The sequence below is a fragment of the Camelina sativa genome, chromosome 8, assembly GCF_030686135.1.
Source record: "Camelina sativa cultivar CO46 ecotype springtype chromosome 8, ASM3068613v1".
Classification (NCBI taxonomy): domain Eukaryota; kingdom Viridiplantae; phylum Streptophyta; class Magnoliopsida; order Brassicales; family Brassicaceae; genus Camelina; species Camelina sativa.
Genome location: NC_141887.1, coordinates 23,602,827 through 23,624,390, shown reverse-complemented (window position 1 = coordinate 23,624,390; position 21,564 = coordinate 23,602,827). Strand labels below are relative to the sequence as shown.

The 21,564-nt window shown below is 34.9% G+C and overlaps 5 protein-coding genes, 2 long non-coding RNA genes and 1 pseudogene across 13 annotated transcripts; 2 read left to right on the top strand and 6 right to left on the bottom strand.

Moving 5' to 3' along the window:
- Positions 1–140: 140 nt before the first annotated feature.
- On the bottom strand, positions 141–1,026 carry LOC104709752 (AAA-ATPase At1g43910-like). Its single transcript, XM_010426314.3, has 2 exons — positions 640–1,026; positions 141–556 (listed from the first exon to the last, which is right to left on the bottom strand). The coding sequence occupies exons 1-2, from the start codon at positions 1,009–1,011 to the stop codon at positions 161–163; spliced, it is 768 nt and encodes a 255-aa protein (XP_010424616.2). The 5' UTR covers positions 1,012–1,026; the 3' UTR covers positions 141–160.
- Positions 1,027–7,450: 6,424 nt separating this feature from the next.
- Positions 7,451–10,296, top strand: LOC104707701 (putative ADP-ribosylation factor GTPase-activating protein AGD13). 7 transcript variants are annotated; one of them, XM_010424118.2, is made up of 9 exons: positions 7,451–7,895; positions 8,190–8,269; positions 8,470–8,551; positions 8,753–8,828; positions 8,945–9,108; positions 9,196–9,343; positions 9,422–9,544; positions 9,641–9,736; positions 9,828–10,296. In XM_010424118.2, exons 2-9 carry the CDS (start codon positions 8,230–8,232, stop codon positions 10,107–10,109), a joined length of 1,011 nt encoding a protein of 336 aa, XP_010422420.1. In that variant the 5' UTR covers positions 7,451–7,895; positions 8,190–8,229; the 3' UTR covers positions 10,110–10,296. The 7 variants fall into 7 exon arrangements, with proteins under 7 accessions (XP_010422420.1, XP_087318338.1, XP_010422422.1 ...); XM_087462212.1 differs by having other exon boundaries at positions 8,742–8,828; positions 9,428–9,544; XM_010424120.2 differs by having other exon boundaries at positions 7,737–7,895; positions 9,428–9,544.
- Positions 10,297–10,737: 441 nt separating this feature from the next.
- Positions 10,738–12,582, bottom strand: LOC104707700 (polyubiquitin). Its single transcript, XM_010424117.2, has 2 exons — positions 12,277–12,582; positions 10,738–12,024 (listed from the first exon to the last, which is right to left on the bottom strand). Exon 2 carries the CDS (start codon positions 12,022–12,024, stop codon positions 10,879–10,881), a length of 1,146 nt encoding a protein of 381 aa, XP_010422419.2. The 5' UTR covers positions 12,277–12,582; the 3' UTR covers positions 10,738–10,878.
- A 478-nt stretch (positions 12,583–13,060) lies between these two features.
- LOC147940376 (uncharacterized) lies at positions 13,061–14,364 on the top strand. The gene is made up of 2 exons (XR_015564053.1): positions 13,061–13,184; positions 13,713–14,364. It is a non-coding gene; the product is annotated as an uncharacterized LOC147940376 (long non-coding RNA).
- On the bottom strand, positions 14,365–15,327 carry LOC104707699 (ubiquitin domain-containing protein 7SL RNA2-like; the record flags this gene model as incomplete). Its single annotated transcript, XM_010424116.2, has 1 exon — positions 14,365–15,327. A coding segment is annotated over exon 1 (963 nt), but the record flags the coding sequence as incomplete, so codon positions are not given.
- A 1,327-nt stretch (positions 15,328–16,654) lies between these two features.
- On the bottom strand, positions 16,655–17,446 carry LOC147940375 (uncharacterized). Its single transcript, XR_015564052.1, has 2 exons — positions 17,289–17,446; positions 16,655–17,179 (listed from the first exon to the last, which is right to left on the bottom strand). It is a non-coding gene; the product is annotated as an uncharacterized LOC147940375 (long non-coding RNA).
- A 1,361-nt stretch (positions 17,447–18,807) lies between these two features.
- Positions 18,808–19,371, bottom strand: LOC104707698 (uncharacterized). The gene has a single exon (XM_010424115.1). It carries the CDS (start codon positions 19,369–19,371, stop codon positions 18,808–18,810), a length of 564 nt encoding a protein of 187 aa, XP_010422417.1.
- Positions 19,372–20,388: 1,017 nt separating this feature from the next.
- Positions 20,389–20,917, bottom strand: LOC104709751 (ubiquitin domain-containing protein 7SL RNA1-like; annotated as a pseudogene).
- Between the last annotated feature and the right edge of the window lie 647 nt (positions 20,918–21,564).

The window sequence follows — 21,564 nt, the reverse complement described above, 5'->3', positions numbered from 1 at the left end:
GCTTACATCGATAAAGTACTAATTAACGATAATCCCAAATATGAAACTGAGACAAAGACCTACTTAACCACTAGTTTAGTAACTATAGACGTACTTCCACGGATCCAACTACTAGTTTAGTAACTATAGACGTACTTCCACGGATCCTTGAGTTGAAGTCTCATGCTTCTGCTTCTTTGATTTCAGAGTTTACGGTATCCTCCTTAGTCAACTTCTTGGTTTCAAGAAACTCAACAAGAACCTTAAGCGTAACATCCGGATTATCGCTCACCATAAGCTGCTCGGTGATCTCAGCTGGGGTTGCTTTCACCTCGAGCAGCAACTTCTCAATGGCCTCAAACGAAACGTGTTCTTCGATGTCGAGATACACTGCAGCGAGTTTCTTGAAAACAGTTGGTGTACAGTAGTCCATGAGAATATGAACATCCATCCTTCCTGGTCTCAACAATGCGGGATCGAGCTTCTCCTTGTGATTCGTTGTGAATACTATGATTCTTTCCTCTACACAGCTTGACCATAACCCGTCTACAAAGTTTAGTAGACCAGACAAAGTTACCTAAACAATAACAACAAAAACAGAATCAAACACACAACAATTCAGATATTGATGAATCTTCTTAATTAAATACTCAATACCACCTTAGGATCCTCGTCCTTCTTCTTCTTGTTCTGACTCTTGCCAGGTTCACCATCATCTTTATTTTCATTTCTACAAGAAGCATCCGCTCCAGAACAATCAAGATCCTCGATGAGAAGGATGGAGCGGTTCTCGGTTGAAGTAAGAATCTGTCTAAGCATAGCATCACCTTTGACACTCTGAATCTGAAGATCATAGATACTAAAGTTCATGTGATTAGCAATCGCAGCAACAAGCGATGATTTCCCTGTTCCAGGCGGACCGTAAAGAAGATAACCGCGTTTCCAAGCTCGTCCCACGGTTTTGAAGTAGTCTTTTCTTTTGGAGAAAGCGTCTAGGTGACGGATCAATGTGTTCTTGAGCTCAGGTTCCATTGCCAGTGTTTCAAACGTCGTATGGTGTTGGAAGATCGTTGACTCCCAGTCATTAAACTCTGAGTTGAAACTGTGGATCTTGAGATTGTCTCTGTTTGCCAACATCTTCGCCGATGATTCCGCAATATATGTGAAGTAATCTGACATAATCTTGTCCCTAAACTCCTTCTTACATGTCAAATGAAAGTACCTAAAACCAAAATTTATCATTAAGATTATACAAAAAGAATTACTATTCAGTCAAACATATTCTGAATTACTATTCAGTCAAACATATTAATATACAAAAATTCTTTAATTTATCAAACATATTTCTATTTCCAAAATCAATTTTTACTTCATAAAAAATGAATATTAATATTACGATTCAGTCAATAAGTAAGAAAATTACCAATCCTCTCAAATTTGAATATAACTAAACAGAAAATTATCACATATTTTATTTACTTGAATCAAAACTCAGTTATATATTCATATAAAAAATAATATATATATTTTCATAAAGGCAGTATTGTAAATGAATATATAATACAAACAACTATCGTTTTATAGATGAAACATATTTCTATATAAAACAACCTATAGTCATTAAACATTTTGGCAATTATAATAGATTATATATATATATATATAGTTAATCTAATATTGAATGTACTTAATACTTATTTTTCTCCGCCTAAGATGCTGGTTAATTATCCCGAGTCACACATAAATAAATAATATAATTTTAATTAGAGGGGAACAATAATAGTTAAAACTTATAACAATAATATTTAGGTGTATGATGTAGCATCACAATGTGCGCGTCTAAGGAAGATGGTCGACCAAGGACGATGGGGTTCATTGCTCTCTCACGCTCCTCGTTTTTTTTTGGCAGTCAGAATCCAAAACCTTTTCAAACTTTTAAAATAATTCATATTCAGTATCTTTTGTTGTTAAGATTTCAATTTGAGTGTATTATGACTAGAACTAAATATACCAATTTCCTTAACCTATATAAAGTTGTAGATAAGTCTTTGCCGTCAAGATAGTTTATTGGACAATCATCTCAACCGTCAATTTTCTGTTGATTACCGGTTTTCCATCTCCCAATAAACTGAATATTCCCAAGAGTAGAAAATATAATAGAACGAATTTTAATATTTTATTTTTATTTTTACCTTGATATTTCAAATCAGATATTTTTTTAAAAAAATAGAAATATAGAAATCCATATTGTTTTCTATAATATAATTAGTTTTCTAATCAAAAAGCATGGAGTAGACAAATATATGCTTGTGACAAAAAACAAACAAACATATACGAGCCAATATGCTCTCATTTTCTGAAAAACCAACTTGAACCACATTTTTTAACAGCTAAAAACAAAAATTTTGGTTTGGATTCATACCAATAGAATGATAACCCTCGATGAATAGATGGTTAAAGAGAGTATCTTAAGATTACTTAAACGAAAACAAAAATTATTTAAATATATTTAGTATTGTAGACACAACCATAAATATCAAATTTACCAAAAAATTACAATGGTTCATAAGATAAATCAAAAGTTTTAATGGCGCTTTAAATAAACAAAATTTGTCGTGGTGTAATTAAAAGGTTGCAACAATTCATTTAAATATATTTTAGCTATTTAAAACTAATAAATAATAATTTATGAATATTTTATCCAAGTAATGTGATCTTAAATATTAATTATACCAATATTGTAATGGTTCAATTAAACGGCTAAAATATATATTTTAATATATTAAAATTAATAAATTATGAAGATGTATACCTAGAGACTGAATATAATTAAATATTACAACGATTAACAAAATATATCAAACTGCAATAAATTTTTCACAGTGATTAAACGTCATTTCTAACAAATTCTCTTTTAATTAATACAAATAAAAAAAAATGAATACAATGATAAGAAGTTATTTATATATAGATTTCTAAAGATGTGAACATTTAAGTAGACACAACTGTTTGTAAAAGACACAACTCTATATTCAACAGACGCAACTTTTGAGAGAGACGCAACTGTAAAAAATTTATGTCAAAAATAAACAATTCTCTTTTAACTAATACAAATATAAAGAAAATTTGAATACAATGATGAGAAGTTATTTATATATAAATTTCTAAAGATGTGAACATTTGAATAGACACAATTGTTTGTAAAAGACACAACTATATATTCAACAGACGCAACTTTTTAGAGAGACGTAACTGTAAAAAAGTTCTGTCAAAAATATAAAGTAAAGAAAATTTGAATACAATGATGAGAAGTCACTTATATAAAAATTTAAAAAGATGTGAATATTTGAATAGACACAACTATTTGTAAGAGACACAACTCTACATTTAACAGACGCAACTTTTTAGAGAGATGCAACCGTTGAAATTTTCTGTCAAAAAAATATATATACATATTTTACGGAAAGGTACGACGAAAAATCGCAACTGTTGTTGGCATTTATTCAGATTGTTATTATTATATAGATTATTCCAATAAATGAAAGGTCCTTTATATGATTTTGCTTGATGGCAAAGTAAACCTAGTTTACAAGTAATTCTAGAGACTTCTAGAAGATAGATCTTATAATGGGCATTCATCTATTATTCATAACACTCCTCCTTGGATGTACATTATAATAATATAACTCAGAACGCGCCGGAGATGCTACCTCATTAAAAACCTTACCGGGAAAACCCAATGGGAAAAACCATGGTTAAGGGAAAAAGAGTGCAGCGCGCAACTACTCCCTCTAATGAGTACACATGTTGAGGTTTTTGAGATGACGTAATCCGAGATGATAAACCAACTTCTTGAAAGTAGCAGTAGGTAGCGCCTTGGTAAATAAGCCAGCCAACTTTTCACTCGAACGAATATGTAAAATGCGTACATCACCATTTTTCTGCAGGTCGTGTGTGTAGAAGAACTTTGGTAGAATAGGCTTCGTTCTATCGCCTTTTATGTATCCGTCTTTAAGTTGTGCGATGCATGCAGCATTGTCTTCATACATAATTGTTGGAGCATCTTTTCCTGCACATACACCACAATCTTCTCGTATATGATGAATTATGGATCTTAACCATACACACTCGCGACTAGCTTCATGAATGGCTAAAATTTCTGCGTGATTTGAAGAAGTGACTGTTATAGTTTGCTTCATAGAACGCTAGGAAATAGCAGTACCTCCGCATGTGAATACATATCCTGTTTGCGATCTACCAGTATGGGGATCAGATAAGTATCCTACACCTGCAAAACCAATTAAATCTTTCTTGGATAAATTGGAAAAAAAAATAAACCCATGTCTTTCGTACCTTGAAGGTAACGAAGTATATGTTTAATCCCATTCCAGTGCCTTCGAGTTGGGCATGAGCTAAACCTTGCTAATAAATTCACCGCAAATGATATATCAGGTCTTGTATGACTAGCAAGGTACGTTAATGCCCCTATTGCACTTAAGTATGGTACTTCAGGAGAATCAGGACCAAGAACTTCTTCATCATTTTTCCGAAGGCGGAATGGATATTTTTTTCACATCAAGTGTTCTTACATCCATTGGACTACTTAAGGGGTGTGCTCCATCCATATAGAACCTTTTAAGCACATTTTCCGTGTATGTCTCTTGATGCACCAAAATACCATTTTTTAGGAGTTCAATTTGTAGTTCCAAACAAAATTTTGTTTTCCCGAGATCTTTCATCTTGAACTCTCTCTTCAAATATTCTATTGTGAAAGAAATCTCTGCAGGAGTTCTCATGATATTTAAATAATCGACATATACTAAGATTATAACAAATCTTTTTTTAAATCTCTTTATAAATATGCAGGACTAACAGGGTCATTCTTGTGGCCTACTTTTTGTAAGTACTCACTAAGGCGATTATACCACATACGCCCTGACTGTTTTAATCCATAAAGAGATCGATTTAATTTTATGCAGTATTGATCTCGATAATCAGGTTTCACTGCTTCAGACAGTTTAATTCTTCTGGGAATTTCATATAAATATCATTTTCCAATGGTCCATATAAATAGACTGTGACTACATCCATTAAACGTAAATCAAGTCCTTTTTTTATTGCTAGACTAATGAAGAACCTGAAAGTAGTTGCATCCACCATAAGAGAGTATGTCTCTTCATAATTAATTCCAGGTCTTTGTGAGAAACCTTGTGCAACTAAACGTGCTTTATACCTCACAATTTTACCAATTTCATTCTTCTTTTTTATAAAACCCCATTTATGTCCCACTGGTTTTACACCTTTAGATATACAGACTACTGGCCCAAAAACTTCTCTCTTTGCAAGAGATTTTAGTTCGGCATCTATTGCTTCATTCCATTTTGGCCAATTACTTCTTTGTGTACACTCTTTAATAGATGTTGGTTCATGATCCTCATTCATAACATCAACTGCTAACATTGTATGCAAACATATCATCGACGTCGATTTGCTTTCGGTTCCATTTTGTTCTAGACAATACATAATTAATTGAGATCTCTTCATTATCAGGTACCTGAATTTCTTTCATTGTCATGTCTAAGATCTCTTCTAGAGATTTTTCTTTCATAATTATTTCCTCTGTTTCACCATTGCTAATTTCTGCTCCTTTTCTTTTTTGAGTATTATCTTTGGAACCAACGGGTCTACCACGTTTCAAACGTGTCTTAGACTCATTAGCAGTTTGATTTTGTCCTTCTGGGATATTTATTCTTATTGGAGCATTTACAGCTGGTATATATGATTTGATTACACTTTTTGGGTCAGTAAACATTTATGACAATTGATTTGCTAAACTCTGTAAATGAATTATCTTTTGGACTTCTAATTCATACTCTTTTGTCCGAGGATCAAGATAAGTCATTGACAATTGATTCCAATTTATATATTTTTTCAGCTGTTTATTTTCTCTCCCTACTTTTAGAAAAACAGACTCATTAAAATGACAGCCTACGAATGGAGCCTTGAATAAATCCCATGTGGATGGCTCAAGATACTTTATTATTGATGGAGAATCAAATCCAACATATATTCCCAACCTCTTTTGAGGTCCCATCTTAGTTCGTTGTGGTGGAGCAATTGAAACATATACAACACATCCAAAAATTTTAAGATGGGAGATATTGGAACTAATTGTGTTGGGGAAAACTTACGATGACTTGTTGGCCTGATGAGAATCAGTTTTATCGCATGTAATATAGCATGTCCCCAAACAGATATAGGGAGTTTTGATTTCATGAGTAATGGTCTAGCAATCATCTGAAGACGCTTGATTAGTGATTTCGCTAAGCCATTCTGTGTGTGAACATGTGCTACAGGATGTTCAACACTTACCCCAATATACATGTAATAATCATTAAAAGCTTGAGATGTGAATTCACCAGCATTATCAAGACGGATTGTATTCAAAGGAAAATCTGGAAAGTGTGTGCTCGTAGTCTGACTAACTGGGCAAGTAATCTTGCAAATGCTAGGTTTCGAGTTGATAACAAGGATACATGTGACCATCGACTAGATGCGTCAATTAAGACCATAAAATACCTAAAAGTTCCACATGATGGGTGAATCGGCCCACATATATCTCCTTGTATACGTTCCAGAAAATTAATTTGTATAAATTTATCTCTGCTGGCGAAGGTCGTATAATCAACTTGCCTTGTGAACAAGCAACACATGAAAAATTATTAGGAAGAATCTTCGGGTTCTTTAATGAATGACCACGTGAATTCGTTATTATCTTTTTCATCATTGTTGTACCTGGGTGATGTAACTGGTCATGCCAAACTTTTAAATTTTCTGTGGACTTCTGGTTTGCTATATCATTTGTTTCAATTATATCAATTGTAGTATAGTAAAGCCCAGTGAAAAATGAAGGCAGTCTTTGCACTATTTTTAGAGCCTTGGGTATTATTTGTGATTTGAAGGTATTCAATGCTACATTTGCTCATTGTCTCGATATGGTATCCATTTATGCGGATATCTTTAAAACTTAATAAATTTCTTTGAAACTTAGGGGAGTATAATGCATCAACAATTTCTAATTGTGTTCCCATAGGCAATGATATATTAGCTCTTCCACAGCCTTCAATTATCTTTGCACTACCAGTTACGGTACTTACACTTGCTTCTTTCATTGTTAAAGAAGAGAAATAACTCCTATTTTTAAAAATAGTGTGACTAGTTGCACTGTCGGCCAAGCATAAATCTCCACCATTCATTGTTATTTTAGCTCAAAGAGCATGCTGATAACATGTTTATTACTAGATAAAAGAAAAGAAAGATCTTGATATATTATTCCAATGAATGAAACGTCCTTTCTATAGGAATACAAAGAGAGGATTTTGCTTGATAACAAAGTAAACCTAGTTTACAAATAATTCTAGAGACTTCTAGAAGATGATACTTATACATAATGGGCATTCATCTATTATTCATAACAGATTTGAAATTTTCACTTTTATTTTTTTTTTGGTAAATGAAAAATTTTCACTTTTATTAGGATTATTAATTTTTTTTTTGTCAAGAATTAATAGCTCAAATGAATTTTGTGAATTATTGAATTCTTGGCAAATTCTTTTACTAATTAGGGAGTCAATTTCTTGATGATATTTTTCATTTTTATTTATGAACTGATTAAAAATACCAAAACCTTTGGACCAACGCCGTATTTGTCCCATAATTTAATAATTGACTTAAATTTCTCTATTAAAAAAAAGGCTGAAAAATGTTTTTTTTTTCTTTTTTGTTTTTGTGGTTCAACGGCGGAACAAAGGAGCACGTAGTAGTTTTGGTCATTTTGCCATTTTTATTGTAAAAAAAAAACAAAATCAGTCATCTCTTTTCCTTTTGTCTCTATCTATCCTCCCTTCCGCTACATTGTAAGAACACCAAATCTGTCTCTTTCAATTCCAGTTTTTGTATGTTTTTTTTTTTTTTCCTATTTTAGATAACCCAATCCCTAATTCTTCAATTGAAATGATCCTCTTCAAGAATGTTAAAAAAAAAAATCAAATTTTTATTTATATTGGCTGATTGCCCCTTCGGAACTTTTGCTTTTTTGTTTGATCAAATTGATTTCTTTATAAAAAAAAAAAAATTGGGACTTTTTGTTTGTTTGTGTCATTAACAACAATTTGTGCGTGATGGGTATTTGTTGTTGTTGTTGAATGTAGGATCTTTGTTTGATGATTTTTGTGTTTTGAAAGAAGAGCAATGAGCAATTATTCAGCCGGACTCGGCAAGCCTGGCTCAGGTATTGACCCATCATGACATTACAGATTCTTTCTTTTGTGGGTTTACATGATTGTGTCTCTCTCTCTGTGTGTGGGGTTGTTTTCTATTGATTCAGATAAATGGTTTTGTTATTATAATATAATGGCTGGAGAATTCACAAATTGTTATTAAAGGTTTCTGCTTATGTTGTGACTCAATATACATTGTGTGTTTGAATAGGTAAAAGGAGATTAAAGGATCTTTTAAATCAACCTGATAACCGAGTCTGCGCTGATTGTGGCGCTTCTGATCCTAAATGGGCGTAAGTTGTCGCTTCTGAATTCTCTTTTTTTCTTACAATCTTATTGTCGTTTGCTGATCAACAAAATGTCATATGGATTAGAAAGCTGAAAACTTCTTAAATCCATTTTATTATAGCTCAAATTTATCCACTTGTGTCTTTAGTTATGTATCTTTGTGTTTGTTTCTTTTGTTGAATAATCAGTTAGTAGCTTGTTTTCAGATCAACAAATATCGGAGTATTCATTTGCTTAAAATGTTGCGGTGTGCACAGAAGCCTCGGCACTCATATCTCTAAGGTGATATATAGCCTTTTTGCTTTACTACATTTTGGTTTTCCATTTGTTGTTTCGTTTCTTCATTACTCAGATGAAATGATCTCTTTCATTGTGTACTCATAGTTTGGCTTCTCCAGGTTTTGTCTGTGACACTTGATGAATGGTCAGAAGAGGAAGTTGATTCCATGATTGAAATTGGAGGAAATGCTTCTGCTAATTCAATTTACGAAGCTTTTGTACCTGATACATGCTCTAAGCCTGGACCTGATGTTAGTCATGACCAGCGTATGAGATTCATTAAGTAAGATTCAAAATAAAATACTCTGTGGCAGGACAATTCTATCGCTGTTTTATTGTGAGTTACTCAAATCCTTGAATCTTTTTTCAGGGCAAAATATGAACTGCAAGAGTTTCTGAAGCCAAGCTTGCGGATTAAATCCGGGAAACGCTCAACAAAGAGTTCAGCTTTTCTTACATCAAGTCTTTCTAGAAAGATCATGGATAGTTTTAAATCAAATTCATCATCACAGAAGATGGTAAAGCTTCTAACTTGCGTAAGTTTTCACTTGTTATACCTTCTTCTTGCATGTTTTCAAATCGGTAAAATTTGACAGTTTCAGGAAGGAATGGTAGAGTTCATTGGATTGTTGAAGGTGACTGTCAAGAAAGGCACTAACTTAGCAATCAGAGACTTGATGTCAAGTGATCCATACGTTGTGTTGAATCTAGGGAAGCAAGTAAGTGACTTGCTTTTGCATCTGTTTATTAGCTTTTGCATGTCGTTAATCTTGTGAGTCTTGAATAAAACTTTTGCTCTTTCTTTGTCTGTTCAGACACTTCAGACAACTGTTGTGAATAGTAATTTGAACCCAGTATGGAATCAAGAACTCATGCTATCTGTTCCGGAGAGCTATGGCCCAGTGAAATTGGTAAAAAGCAAATTGATTTCTCATTGATGATCTTGGTTATTGCTGATATGTATAACCTCACAAGTTCTTTTCGATTTCTATGTGAATGCAGCAAGTGTATGATTATGATACATTTTCTGCTGATGACATAATGGGAGAAGCTGATATTGATATCCAGCCTTTGATAACATCTGCAATGGCATTTGGTGATCCTGAAATGTTTGGTGATATGCAGATTGGGAAATGGCTAAAATCGCATGACAATCCACTAATAGATGACAGTATCATTAACATTGTTGATGGGAAAGTGAAGCAGGAGGTCCAGATCAAGCTTCAGAATGTAGAGTGTGGAGAATTAGAGCTAGAAATGGAATGGCTACCACTTGACCAATAATTGTCAAAATAGGTCTCATAACGTTTGCGTTTTGTATTGATTCATTCTTTGTTTTATTGTCACTCCGTTTGTTGGAAATTTTTCTGAACTCTTCTGGCATATTATATAAACTCATTTCAGAAGAAAATGTATTTTGAAGTTTGTATAACCCTATCGATTATTACAATGTCTTGATTGATGCTTCAAAGCTTGAAACTTTCTGAAAAAGAAACGTCTACAGAAAATAATGTCGAAAGCATTGTCAAACACTTTTGTCTTTGTCTCCCTCATTAATCTAAGAAGCTTATAGAATTTTGTCTGCATTGTCCCCTGATTTTGCTTATAGAATTTTATTAATTTGCTTTCTTCCAAGTCGTGGGGCAATTTAGACAGTAAGCAACCATGACCATGACCAAAAACTCTAAAACTCACCTTTCTCGTCAACACTTTACCATCACCATAGATGTACATACTATTAGCTTCGGAGGACCCTGACAAGTATTGCAGAGCAGCCAGAGATAAAGAGTGTGAATGTCAAGCTTATATAACAAGCTGTTCTTTTTTTTTGGTCAAAAATAGCAACTAGTTCAGGTTTACCAAACAAATGAAGAACATACATGTAGAGAAACGAAGATAAAGAGTAGAAATATTTCAATAGAGAAGAAGTTCGATTTGATATTTGAAAGATAAAAAGAACGGAAACATAGTTCAACAACTAACTTTATAGTACCCCAAAACACAAAGCACTTAGTTTTTGAGAGGAACTTCTTGTGAAACCACAAGAGACATTTTAGAAACCACCACGGAGACGGAGGACCAAGTGAAGGGTAGACTCCTTCTGGATGTTGTAGTCAGCCAATGTGCGTCCATCCTCGAGCTGCTTACCAGCGAAGATGAGACGCTGCTGGTCTGGAGGAATACCTTCCTTGTCCTGGATCTTAGCCTTGACATTGTCAATGGTGTCGGAGCTCTCAACCTCGAGTGTGATGGTCTTCCCGGTCAATGTCTTGACGAAGATCTGCATACCACCACGAAGCCTTAGCACCAAGTGAAGGGTCGACTCCTTCTGGATGTTGTAGTCAGCCAAGGTGCGACCATCCTCAAGCTGTTTGCCAGCGAAGATGAGACGTTGCTGGTCCGGAGGGATACCTTCCTTGTCCTGGATCTTAGCTTTCACGTTGTCAATGGTGTCGGAGCTCTCCACTTCCAAGGTGATAGTTTTGCCGGTCAAAGTCTTGACGAAGATCTGCATACCACCACGAAGACGCAATACCAAGTGAAGGGTTGATTCCTTCTGGATGTTGTAATCTGCCAAGGTACGACCATCCTCCAACTGCTTTCCGGCAAAGATCAATCTCTGCTGGTCCGGTGGGATACCCTCCTTGTCTTGGATCTTAGCTTTCACGTTGTCGATGGTGTCAGAGCTCTCCACCTCCAAAGTGATTGTCTTCCCGGTAAGAGTCTTCACGAAGATCTGCATACCTCCACGGAGACGCAATACCAAGTGAAGGGTCGACTCCTTCTGGATGTTGTAATCGGCCAAGGTGCGACCATCCTCCAACTGCTTTCCGGCGAAGATCAACCTCTGCTGGTCCGGAGGAATACCTTCCTTGTCCTGGATCTTAGCCTTGACGTTGTCGATGGTGTCAGAGCTCTCCACTTCAAGGGTAATGGTCTTTCCGGTGAGAGTCTTCACGAAGATTTGCATACCACCACGAAGCCTGAGAACAAGATGAAGGGTTGACTCCTTCTGGATGTTGTAGTCGGCCAACGTACGACCGTCCTCGAGTTGCTTTCCGGCGAAGATAAGCCTCTGCTGATCCGGAGGAATGCCTTCCTTGTCTTGGATCTTGGCCTTAACGTTGTCGATGGTGTCGGAGCTTTCCACCTCTAGGGTGATTGTCTTTCCTGTAAGAGTCTTAACGAAGATCTGCATCTGTAATTACAGAACACAACCCTAAGATCAATACAAAGATCAAATCCAAACAAAAATTTCAGATCCGATCAAGAAACTTATACCACATCTATCTTAGAAATCACAGCTCTCAGCGTAAATAAGAAGACTGATATGATAAATCTAGAATCGGAATCAAAATTTAACTACGAACCCTAATCGAGAATTCAGAGAACAGAGACACAATTCACGAACGTACGAAACAGAAACGAAGAATCAGAATCTGAAGTTTACCTTTGATTACGAGATTTGAGAGAAGGTTTTGTTTTTAGGTTTTGAAGAAACTGGAATCTGAATTGTGAGGAAGAAGAGGCTCTATAGGTTATTTGATTTATAGAAAAGGATGAAGACGACTTGGTCTCACGAGAAAGCTAAAGCGGTGAAACGTTAACCAACTAGAATTTGACACGTATGTATAATGGCGTGTATTGATGAGCGTTGTTTACACGCAAAAGTTTTATTTTCCTTTTTTTAATTTTGGCCTTATTTTTAGGTTAAGGAAAGGTATATATTTTTTTTGTGCTTTGAGTTGATAAAAACGACTCGTGTGCCTGCTGCTGCAACCACTTGTAAGCGCCGTTTAGTTACCAACTTGTGTCGACAACCACAATTTCTAACGGAGCCGACGTTGAGTTTTAACGATCGTTACGATTTTTGATTATTATTAATTTTTATTTTATTTTTTAATATACGGTGAAGCTGAAAAATTGGCAATAATTGAAACCTTATCTCGTCGTTTCTAGAACTTGGTGTTTTTTTTTTTTTGTGTTTTTTGGTTTTTATTCTTTTTTATTATTTTCCTAAATGCAAGTGGGCTTTTAAAAAACAGAGATGTTTTCGGAAAAATAACTTATTTATCCAAAACAAATTGTGAAATAATCCATTTTTTCTCTGATATTTTTGAATGATTTACATCGGGTAATGTATTTTTGTATCAAGTGGTTTGGTTTTGGTGTGACTCGGTTTAGTATTATTTATAATATAATTCAGCTAGTATAGTATGTATTTATTCATCCATAGAGCTCTTGTGCTGCTATTACTAAACATGGATCCAACGATACACAAAGCATTCTTCTTGTGCTGCTAGTGTTTCTAAGTTGTGTTTGCTGCAATTAGGGTATGTGTGTACTGTGCTGCTACAGGTTCGTTCTCTTCTTGTTCTGCATTTCTCTGTTTCAAGTGTATGATTGGATGAGTATTATTAGAAAACGAGCATTAAATGTTTGAGAGAATTGAGAGACATCAAACTAGTACATTGTTCTCATGTCTTTTACACAATATAACACATACAAAACTTCTAAAGAGAGTAAACTAAATCTACTCTCTGATTTTTTTACCAACAACTAGACAAACACTACCACTAGTCTTAATTAGTAATAGTACTACAGACTATCTAGCTTAGTCTTACATGCCGCTTGAACAACTAAGTACTAACCTAACATCTCCAATAGCTAAAGTGGACTGATTCCATCTAGTTTAGACTGTTAAGTTCTTCTGATTTTCTTACTTGTTTTGAATACAAAACCGGCATTACTCAACAGTATATGTATATGTTTTCTCTTTCTGTCCTGTTTAAGCTAATAACATCATTGAGAAATTTCATAAATGTCAAAACAAAAGGTAATCATCAATAACAGCAAGTCTGAGTTCATATCTTTGATTAATTGCAGAAAGCTGTGAAATGGAAAGGAAACTTTGAACAAAGCAAGAGAACTTGAAGAGATACTGAGAACTAAAAGCAAATTAAAGAGGAGTCTACACAGAGTTAAACCTCGGATAGGATAAAATCCACATAACCTTTTCTTGTTGCTGAATGTATCATACACAAATTGTCTAAAGAACATTTTTTTTTTCTGAATCTAAAGAAGTGTGAGTTAAGAGGCACGAGTAACAGACCTATTGCATGGTAACACGTCGTGGAACCATCCAAACTACATCGGTTGGACCAGTAAAACCGTTCCACGCGAATGACTCATCTTCGTTCATCACTTTCTGCTCTCTCTCAAAGTAGTACCCTTGTTGAGGCAGATTTAAGTCACCCCTCCTTTGACTTTCAGCCAACACGTTTCTTAGTATCTTCACGTGATCCGTCAAGTTTACATCCACCTCAATTTTATTCTTCGCACCTTTACACTCATCAGAAGATGGCAATACAAATACTTTAATCTTCCTCTTCGGGACGTTCGAATACGCTGCTGCTGGAGATTGCTTCGTTTGTGGCAGTTGAACCCTCACAGTCGAATCTTGAGAACTGTTGTTGATATGCTTTGTTGAATATGACTGTGGAGATTGCTTGGTTTGATGAAGCACTTGATTCTTGTTTCTGCTGCTCCCAAACGTCACATGTAAATCTTGAATCTTACTGGTCTGTTGGATAACATATCTGGGAACCATCACAATTGTATCCGCGTCTTTAACACCGTTCCACTCGTATGACTGATCTTCGTTCAATACTTGCTTTTTGTGCGTAAAGAAATACTCATCTAGTGGCAGTTTTTGTATATCACCTCTCTGAACAATCTCCTCTCTCAGTTTTTTCACGGCATCCGTAGGGTTCACATTCGCCACAATTCCAGGTTTATACTCACCAGGATAGAGCGACACAAATACTACCATCCTCTCCTTCGGGACTCTCTTCATCACCTTCGCAGGCGGATTTTGAATCTTGGTAGTAATCTCTTTGACTGAGTTTGACTGTAGAGATTGCTTCGTTGGTGGCACTTCATGACCACTGTTGTTGTTGTTGTTGTTCTTGCTCACGACCTTCACATACGAATCTTGAATGTTAACGGTCTCTTTAACTGAGTTTGACAGAGGAGATTGCTTGGTTTGATGAAGCATTTGATTCTTGTTGCTGCTCACGACCGTCACGGGCGAATCTTGAATCTTACTCATCTCTTGAGTTGTCTCAGACCGATAACTGTAAATCTTTTTGATCTCTTCGGATGTCAAAGGCCAACCTTGTCTCTCAAAGTACTCTTCAACTGGAATCCACGGTGCTGGAGATGGCTCGGTTTGCGGCATTTGATTGTCGTCGCCGTTGTGATTAGGGTTCTTGTCAGAAGACACGTGGAGTTGGAGAAGAGAATCGTGGACGATCTGGCATTGTTTGAAGGTAAGATCCTCTCGAAGAATGACAATGCCGTCGACGATAAGGGTTTGTTTCGAAACTGGGATACGTTGAGACTTCTCGATCTTCTGTTTTACCTCTAAGAGTGTATCCTTGTAATCCACTTCAATCTCGAACGATGAGCCACTCAGAACCTCATGAACGAGAAACTTCATAACTGTGTCAATGGTGTTTCAAGATCAATGGAGACTGGTGAAGATTGAAGAAGAGAGTTAAGAGAGAGAGAGAGCGAGCAAGAGAGAAAGTGATTGTTTTGTAAAGAAAGTTTCATCATATTTTGGTTTCTATACCATCTTATTCATTCACGTATCAAATGGACCTAATTTTGGCTTGGCCCATATTAGCCTTCTTGGTTACGTGTTTCATAAGTCAATGAAGCGTCGCCGAAGAATCTAAACCGTTCATAGCCGTTCTTACTAAATTGATCCAACGGTACTAGTTGTAGCATAATGTACGTACTTCTGTAACTTCAAGTACAATACTCTAGCTAGTAGATGCAGAGGATTTCGAGTTTTAAAAGAACTCTGTTCCAGTGGAGACGAGCTTAATGAGTGGAAACACTGACACATGTCATCATATGAGAGGAGCTATTAGTCTATTTTAAGTTTAAGTCGTAACCGACTCTGCAACTTGAAACAGAGCACAAAAAGGAACTCATAGTGGCTTGTTCTTATTCTTAGTCTTTTTTTTTTTGTAAAAAGATTGGTTTGTAACCGTGAGGAAGTGAGAAATCTTCATATAAACAAACACTTGTATCTTTTGATTCATAACGAATTTTTTTTAAAAGGCAAGAGTTACCCCACCAGATATAACGGTAAGTCGGTAACTATTCCATGAAATGGTTAAATCGGTGGTGCAACTTCGTTTACAGTATTAATTGTTCTTGAATCAATTGAAGATTGTAGGTCAGATCCCGCAACATTTATTAGGAAATATTTTTTTTTATTCTCAAGTCATCTACACCATTTCATTTGAATTTCTTAGTGAAGAGATGAAAAGTAAAATTAAAATTTACAGTATAGAAGCATATGTCCATATTCTCTCTCTTATTAAGAGTATCAACAAAGAGATGCATACATCACAAAATATTCTAAAAAAGATTCAACTTTGCCATTTTAATTTTGCTAAACCAAACAGAATCTACCTATTCTCACTCGTTCTATCTGTCATGTTTCTCTGCTGCGGTTAATCCAAATTGTGTTTTGTTGCAACTGGGATTTAAGTCCAAATGACTAGTAAATGTAAATCAAGATGGATTAGGTTTTTTTAAAAAGATGAAAATTTAACTATGAGTTTATGACAAATAGGAAAAAAGAAGAAATAAGTAAATAACAAAGAAGGAGATCTTATGACAAAGAGAGGAAAAAAGAAGAAATAACAAAAATGGAGATTTGGGTGATTATATATCATCACACTCAAAAAATCATTTTGGAGATTATATCATCACACTCAAAAAATAAAAATAAATAAAAGAATTCGATGTTTCCTAAGTGGAGATTAAATCGTTTTATTAGTAAAAACAAATAAAATAATTAGAGAAATAGTCAATACAACTTTAAAAATATTTTTGGTAAATGAAAACGCAAACGTCAAAGGGAAACGCAATCGGAAGGTTTCCATTCGGCATTTACAATAACAAAGAAATTTTGCTTGAGTGTTTTTTTTTTTTAATGATGTTTCCATGATTTTATTCCTCTTCCCTAGGCCGTTTGCAACCTGATTGCTGCGTTTGCGGCATTCGATCGTTGTTGTGATTAGGATTATTGTCATAAGAAAGATCGAGCTGGAGACAAGAATCGTGAGCGATATGGCACTGTTCGACATTAAGATCCTCTCGAAGAATAACTATACCGTCGACGATAAGGGTTTGTTTCGAAACAGGAATACTCTGAGACTCCTCTATCTTCTGTTTGACCTCTAACAACGTATCTTTGTAATCTACTTCAATCTCGAACGATGAGCCACTCAGAATCTCCACGAGAAACTTCATATTTGTATTGACAAAAGCTGATCGATGAGAAAACAATTAAAAAAAAATAAGTGATCGCTTTGTTAAAAAAAATTTATGTAGGATATCATTTTCCATAATTTAATTAAGGAAACGTATCAAATGGACCTGATGAGAGGGAAATATATTTATTAAGTTCTCTTGATCGTCTTTGATACCACTTTATCACTGGAGATGAGACTAATCGGGATTTGGGCCGGGGGAGAGTGAGAGATGTGAAGGGAGGAGAAGAGAAATGATCAGTCTATATATGAAGTCATGAAGAGGAAGTAGGATGGAGTTTGTGTAATAGAAGGATTAGGTTAAGTGATACTTGAAGAGTGGTCAGCGTTTGGTCAAAATACTTTTGACCAGTTGTTGATTAGTAATATTCTAATTAATCTAAAAATAATATTTGACTAGGTGCAATGATGCAGAGTGGTCTATATGGTAAGTAAATATTGACCACTGTGTCAAATAATTTGTTCATAAATGTTTCTTTGATCAATATTGTTGTCAAACATTTGAGTTCGTCAACAATTAGAGAATCTCTTACCATTTTAAAACAGTGATATATGTGGTCCGTAACTAATCAATTAATTAGACCACTTTGCGTCGAATATTTTGTGGTCGTAACTCAGAAGTTTTTTGGACTAATTTTCAACAAATTTTGAATTGGTTAAAAAAATTCAGTGAAAGTTTTGACTATATCGTTGAGAAAAGAATTAGTCACATATTTTGTTATGGTACAGCTGCAGGAAATATTTAACTATGAAATTCTAAAAACTTTAGCTTAGTTCATCTTCTTAACTAACCTACATATAAATAGTACTCTATATCAATTCTAAAAACTTTAGCAGTTCATCTTCTTTATACTTCTTCGATTTTTTTTCCCCTCTTGATGATGTAAATGAAATGTAACTTGTTGTTGAAGTTTTCTATTAGCTAGGGTTGTTTTGTTTTCCTATTTTAAGGTTGTTCTGCCTCGTTATATCGATTAAAATTTGTCTTAATAGTGAGATTCATTAGATCAGAAGTTTCTCGTTCAATCTGAGGGATCGAGATTCAAGTTTGGAACAAAACACTGTCGTATTTTCGTAAACACAACCATCGTGATTGAGATTCTGCTTCGGCTCTACTGTATCTTGAGTTAGTAGTAATTTTGTAAACTCTTTTCGATATTTCATAGATTGTGATTCTAAACTTCTAATAACCTTCTCAAGTCACACTGATTGATTTTTTTGATAATGATATGATCTGTTCCTTCCGTGGAAAATATGAATTTATACAATTCGATCCAAAATATTTATTTTTGGAGAATGCAGAGAAGCTTAAAGCTAAGAGGTTGATCACTGCTAGCCACAAGAAGTAATTCAATAACAAAAAGTTTCAACTCAAAGTTATTTATCGGTAATTACATGTCTTCTGCAGAAAGCTGTGAAACACAAAGCAAACTTTGAACAAAGCAAGAAACTTCAAGAAAGACTAAAAGCTATCATATGAGACTGCTGAGAGCTAAACCTTCAATACAGTAACGTTTTTGTTCTATTTATGGACATGCAATGTTGCTAGAGACTGGCCTCTCTTTGAAGCCAAAGAGTTGTGACCTAATTGAGCCACTGGTCGGGAACGATCTCAACTATCTTCCTCATGTTATGCTCACTTTTACAGGCGAATCTTGAATGCTAATCTTCATCTTAACTGAGTTTGATGGTGGAGACTGAAGTACTTGATGAACCGTCACAGTCGAATCTTGATGACCGTTGATGATCTGTTTCGCTGCGTCTGACGGTGGAGATTGATCGTTGTTCCTCACCGGCGAATCTTGAACGTATATTTCATCGGTCTTCATCACAGGGAAGAAAAGTCGAATATTCAAGACAGCTTCGGTTGTCAAAGGCAAATCCTCACCGTAGATGAGATCACCGATCGGGTTTGACGGTATTGAAGATTGCTCCGATTGAAGAACTGGATCGTTGGGGTTATAAGGGTAAGGAGAGACGAAGAGTATAACTCGAGAGTTGTGGACAATCTTGCATTTTCCGATATAAAGATGATCTTGAAGAACGTTGCCTTGGAAGACAAGGGTTTGTATCAGAACAGGGAAACGTTGATACTTCTCAATCTTCTTTTTGATCTCCGACACTGTGTCCCAGTACCCCAATTCAATGCAGAACTTTTTACCACACTGAGTTTCGAAGAGCACATCCATAGTTGAATCAGTGGTGTTTCAATATCAATGAGAGTCTGTATGAGAGATACTAATGAAGAAGAGAGTGAAGATAGGAGGGAGAAAGAGAAATTATCCATTACTTATAAAGTCAGCGAAAAGCCTCATCAAAGAATCTTAACCGTCAATACTTCCTTTTACTAATATGATCCGACGGTTGTAAGTAAGCATTATTTTGTTACAATTCAACTTCCAAATAGGATCGTTGAAACGCATCGCTTTAGAGAAACATTAAGATCCGACCCATTAGTCCGAAAGCTTGACCCGGCTCTGTTCTTCCACAGATTAGTTCTTCCTATGAGATATTCATCAATGGAAGCAAATTCTTCTTTTGTCGTCGATTAGGTTTCTTTTTCCTTTTGTTGTGAATCAAGTTTCCAATTTTATTGGTGATGTTCTGCCTCGTTAGATGTACGTATCTTGTTATTGAAGTTTCCTTGTTTTATCTGATGTGAGTGTATCAATTTGGAAAAAAAAAAAAAAAGAGAGAAATTATGAACACACCGTAAATCCATAATCTTTAGGGTTCTGCTTGGTTAGGTTCATGGGCAGAGCTAGGTAGAAGCACGTGGATCAATTGACCCTGGTGAAATTTTAAATTTAGTTGAATTTTTAAGAAAAAAATCAAATTGACCCTGATAAAATAACAGACCTCTTAAATTATAACAGACCTCTTAAATTATATTTTGATCCTGATGAATTGAATTCCTAACTCCACCGCTGGTTAGGTTTTTATCTTTCTCAAGTCATGTGCTCATGCATGTCCTTTGAAGTTTTAGTAAAGTGGTAAAAATTATGGGCTTTGAGTATTATCAATGATGTTACAGAAAAAAAAAACTTTTTTATATTAACCAGTGATTTTTATTTATTAAAGAAAAACCTTAACGTTAGATCAAATCTAAAATAATCAATAATTATCTAAACTAACTTTTAAATAGATAATAAATGTATTGACGATAATAATGAAAGATTTCCAAAGATCTACGGTGCATCAACCTCTCATCTTCGGAGGCTTCCAAGGCGAATATTGAGCTTGATTGGTTTGAAGCACTTGATCATTGTCATTGTTGCTCTCAATCTTCACTCTCGTCAAGACTCTCCTGTTGCCTCTTACCATCACATGCGAATCTTGACCCTTATTGATCCCTTGGGTTGTCTTTGTCTGATAACTATAAATCTTTCTGATCTCATCGGTTGTCAAAGGCCAACCTTGCCCCTCAAAGTGCTCTTCAACTGAAATCCACGGTTCTGGAGGTTGCTCGATTTGGGGTATTTGATCGTCACCGTTGTCATTAGGGTTCTCGTCAGAAGACACGTCGAGTTGGAGAAGAGAATCGTGGACGATCTGGCATTGTTGGACGTTAAGATCCTCTCGAAGAATAACAATGCCATCGACGATGAGGGTTTGTTTTGAAACTGGGATACCTTGAGACTTCTCGATCTTCTATTTTACCTCTAACAGTGTATCCTTGTAATCCACTTCAATCTCGAACGATGAGCCACTCAGAATCTCGACGAGGAATTTCATAATGGTTTTTGTAAAGAAAATTTAGATTGAATTTGGCCTTCTAATATATATATATATTTTCAAAATATACTACTAGACAAAATAAAGTAAAAAGACTTTCAAAAATAAGAACAATATATACAGTATATTATACTTTATAGAAATTTTGAGATGAGAAAAGTAATTAATTTGTTCATATTTGTAAATTAACTATAAGAACATGTTTAGTAGGACTCTCTCACCCTTCAAAAAATTAAGAAATTACTAAATAATATTATCATTGCACATGCTCTAATGATTAATAATCTTATTTAATAAATATCGATTGCCAACGGAAATATTTTTATTAGTTCTAAATATATTTGGATTATTATTCGTCTTAGAAACAATTATTTTGGCAATATCAGCAAGTCATGCCTTCCTTCCACACTAGACATGACTAAAATCAAATCATAACTTATTTGAACCGTAATCGGACCGTTTTCGATAATTGAAGGCTTGATTGGTTAACCTAATCGCAATAATCCAATTTGATTAAGTTGATTTTTGTTTGTTTGTTGTTATTAACACATGGTTAACGCTAAAAGATGTTGGTCACGTATTTCATACCCTATTTAAAGGAAAACCTTCTTAATATTGAATCATATTTATAATTAACTTGAATGATA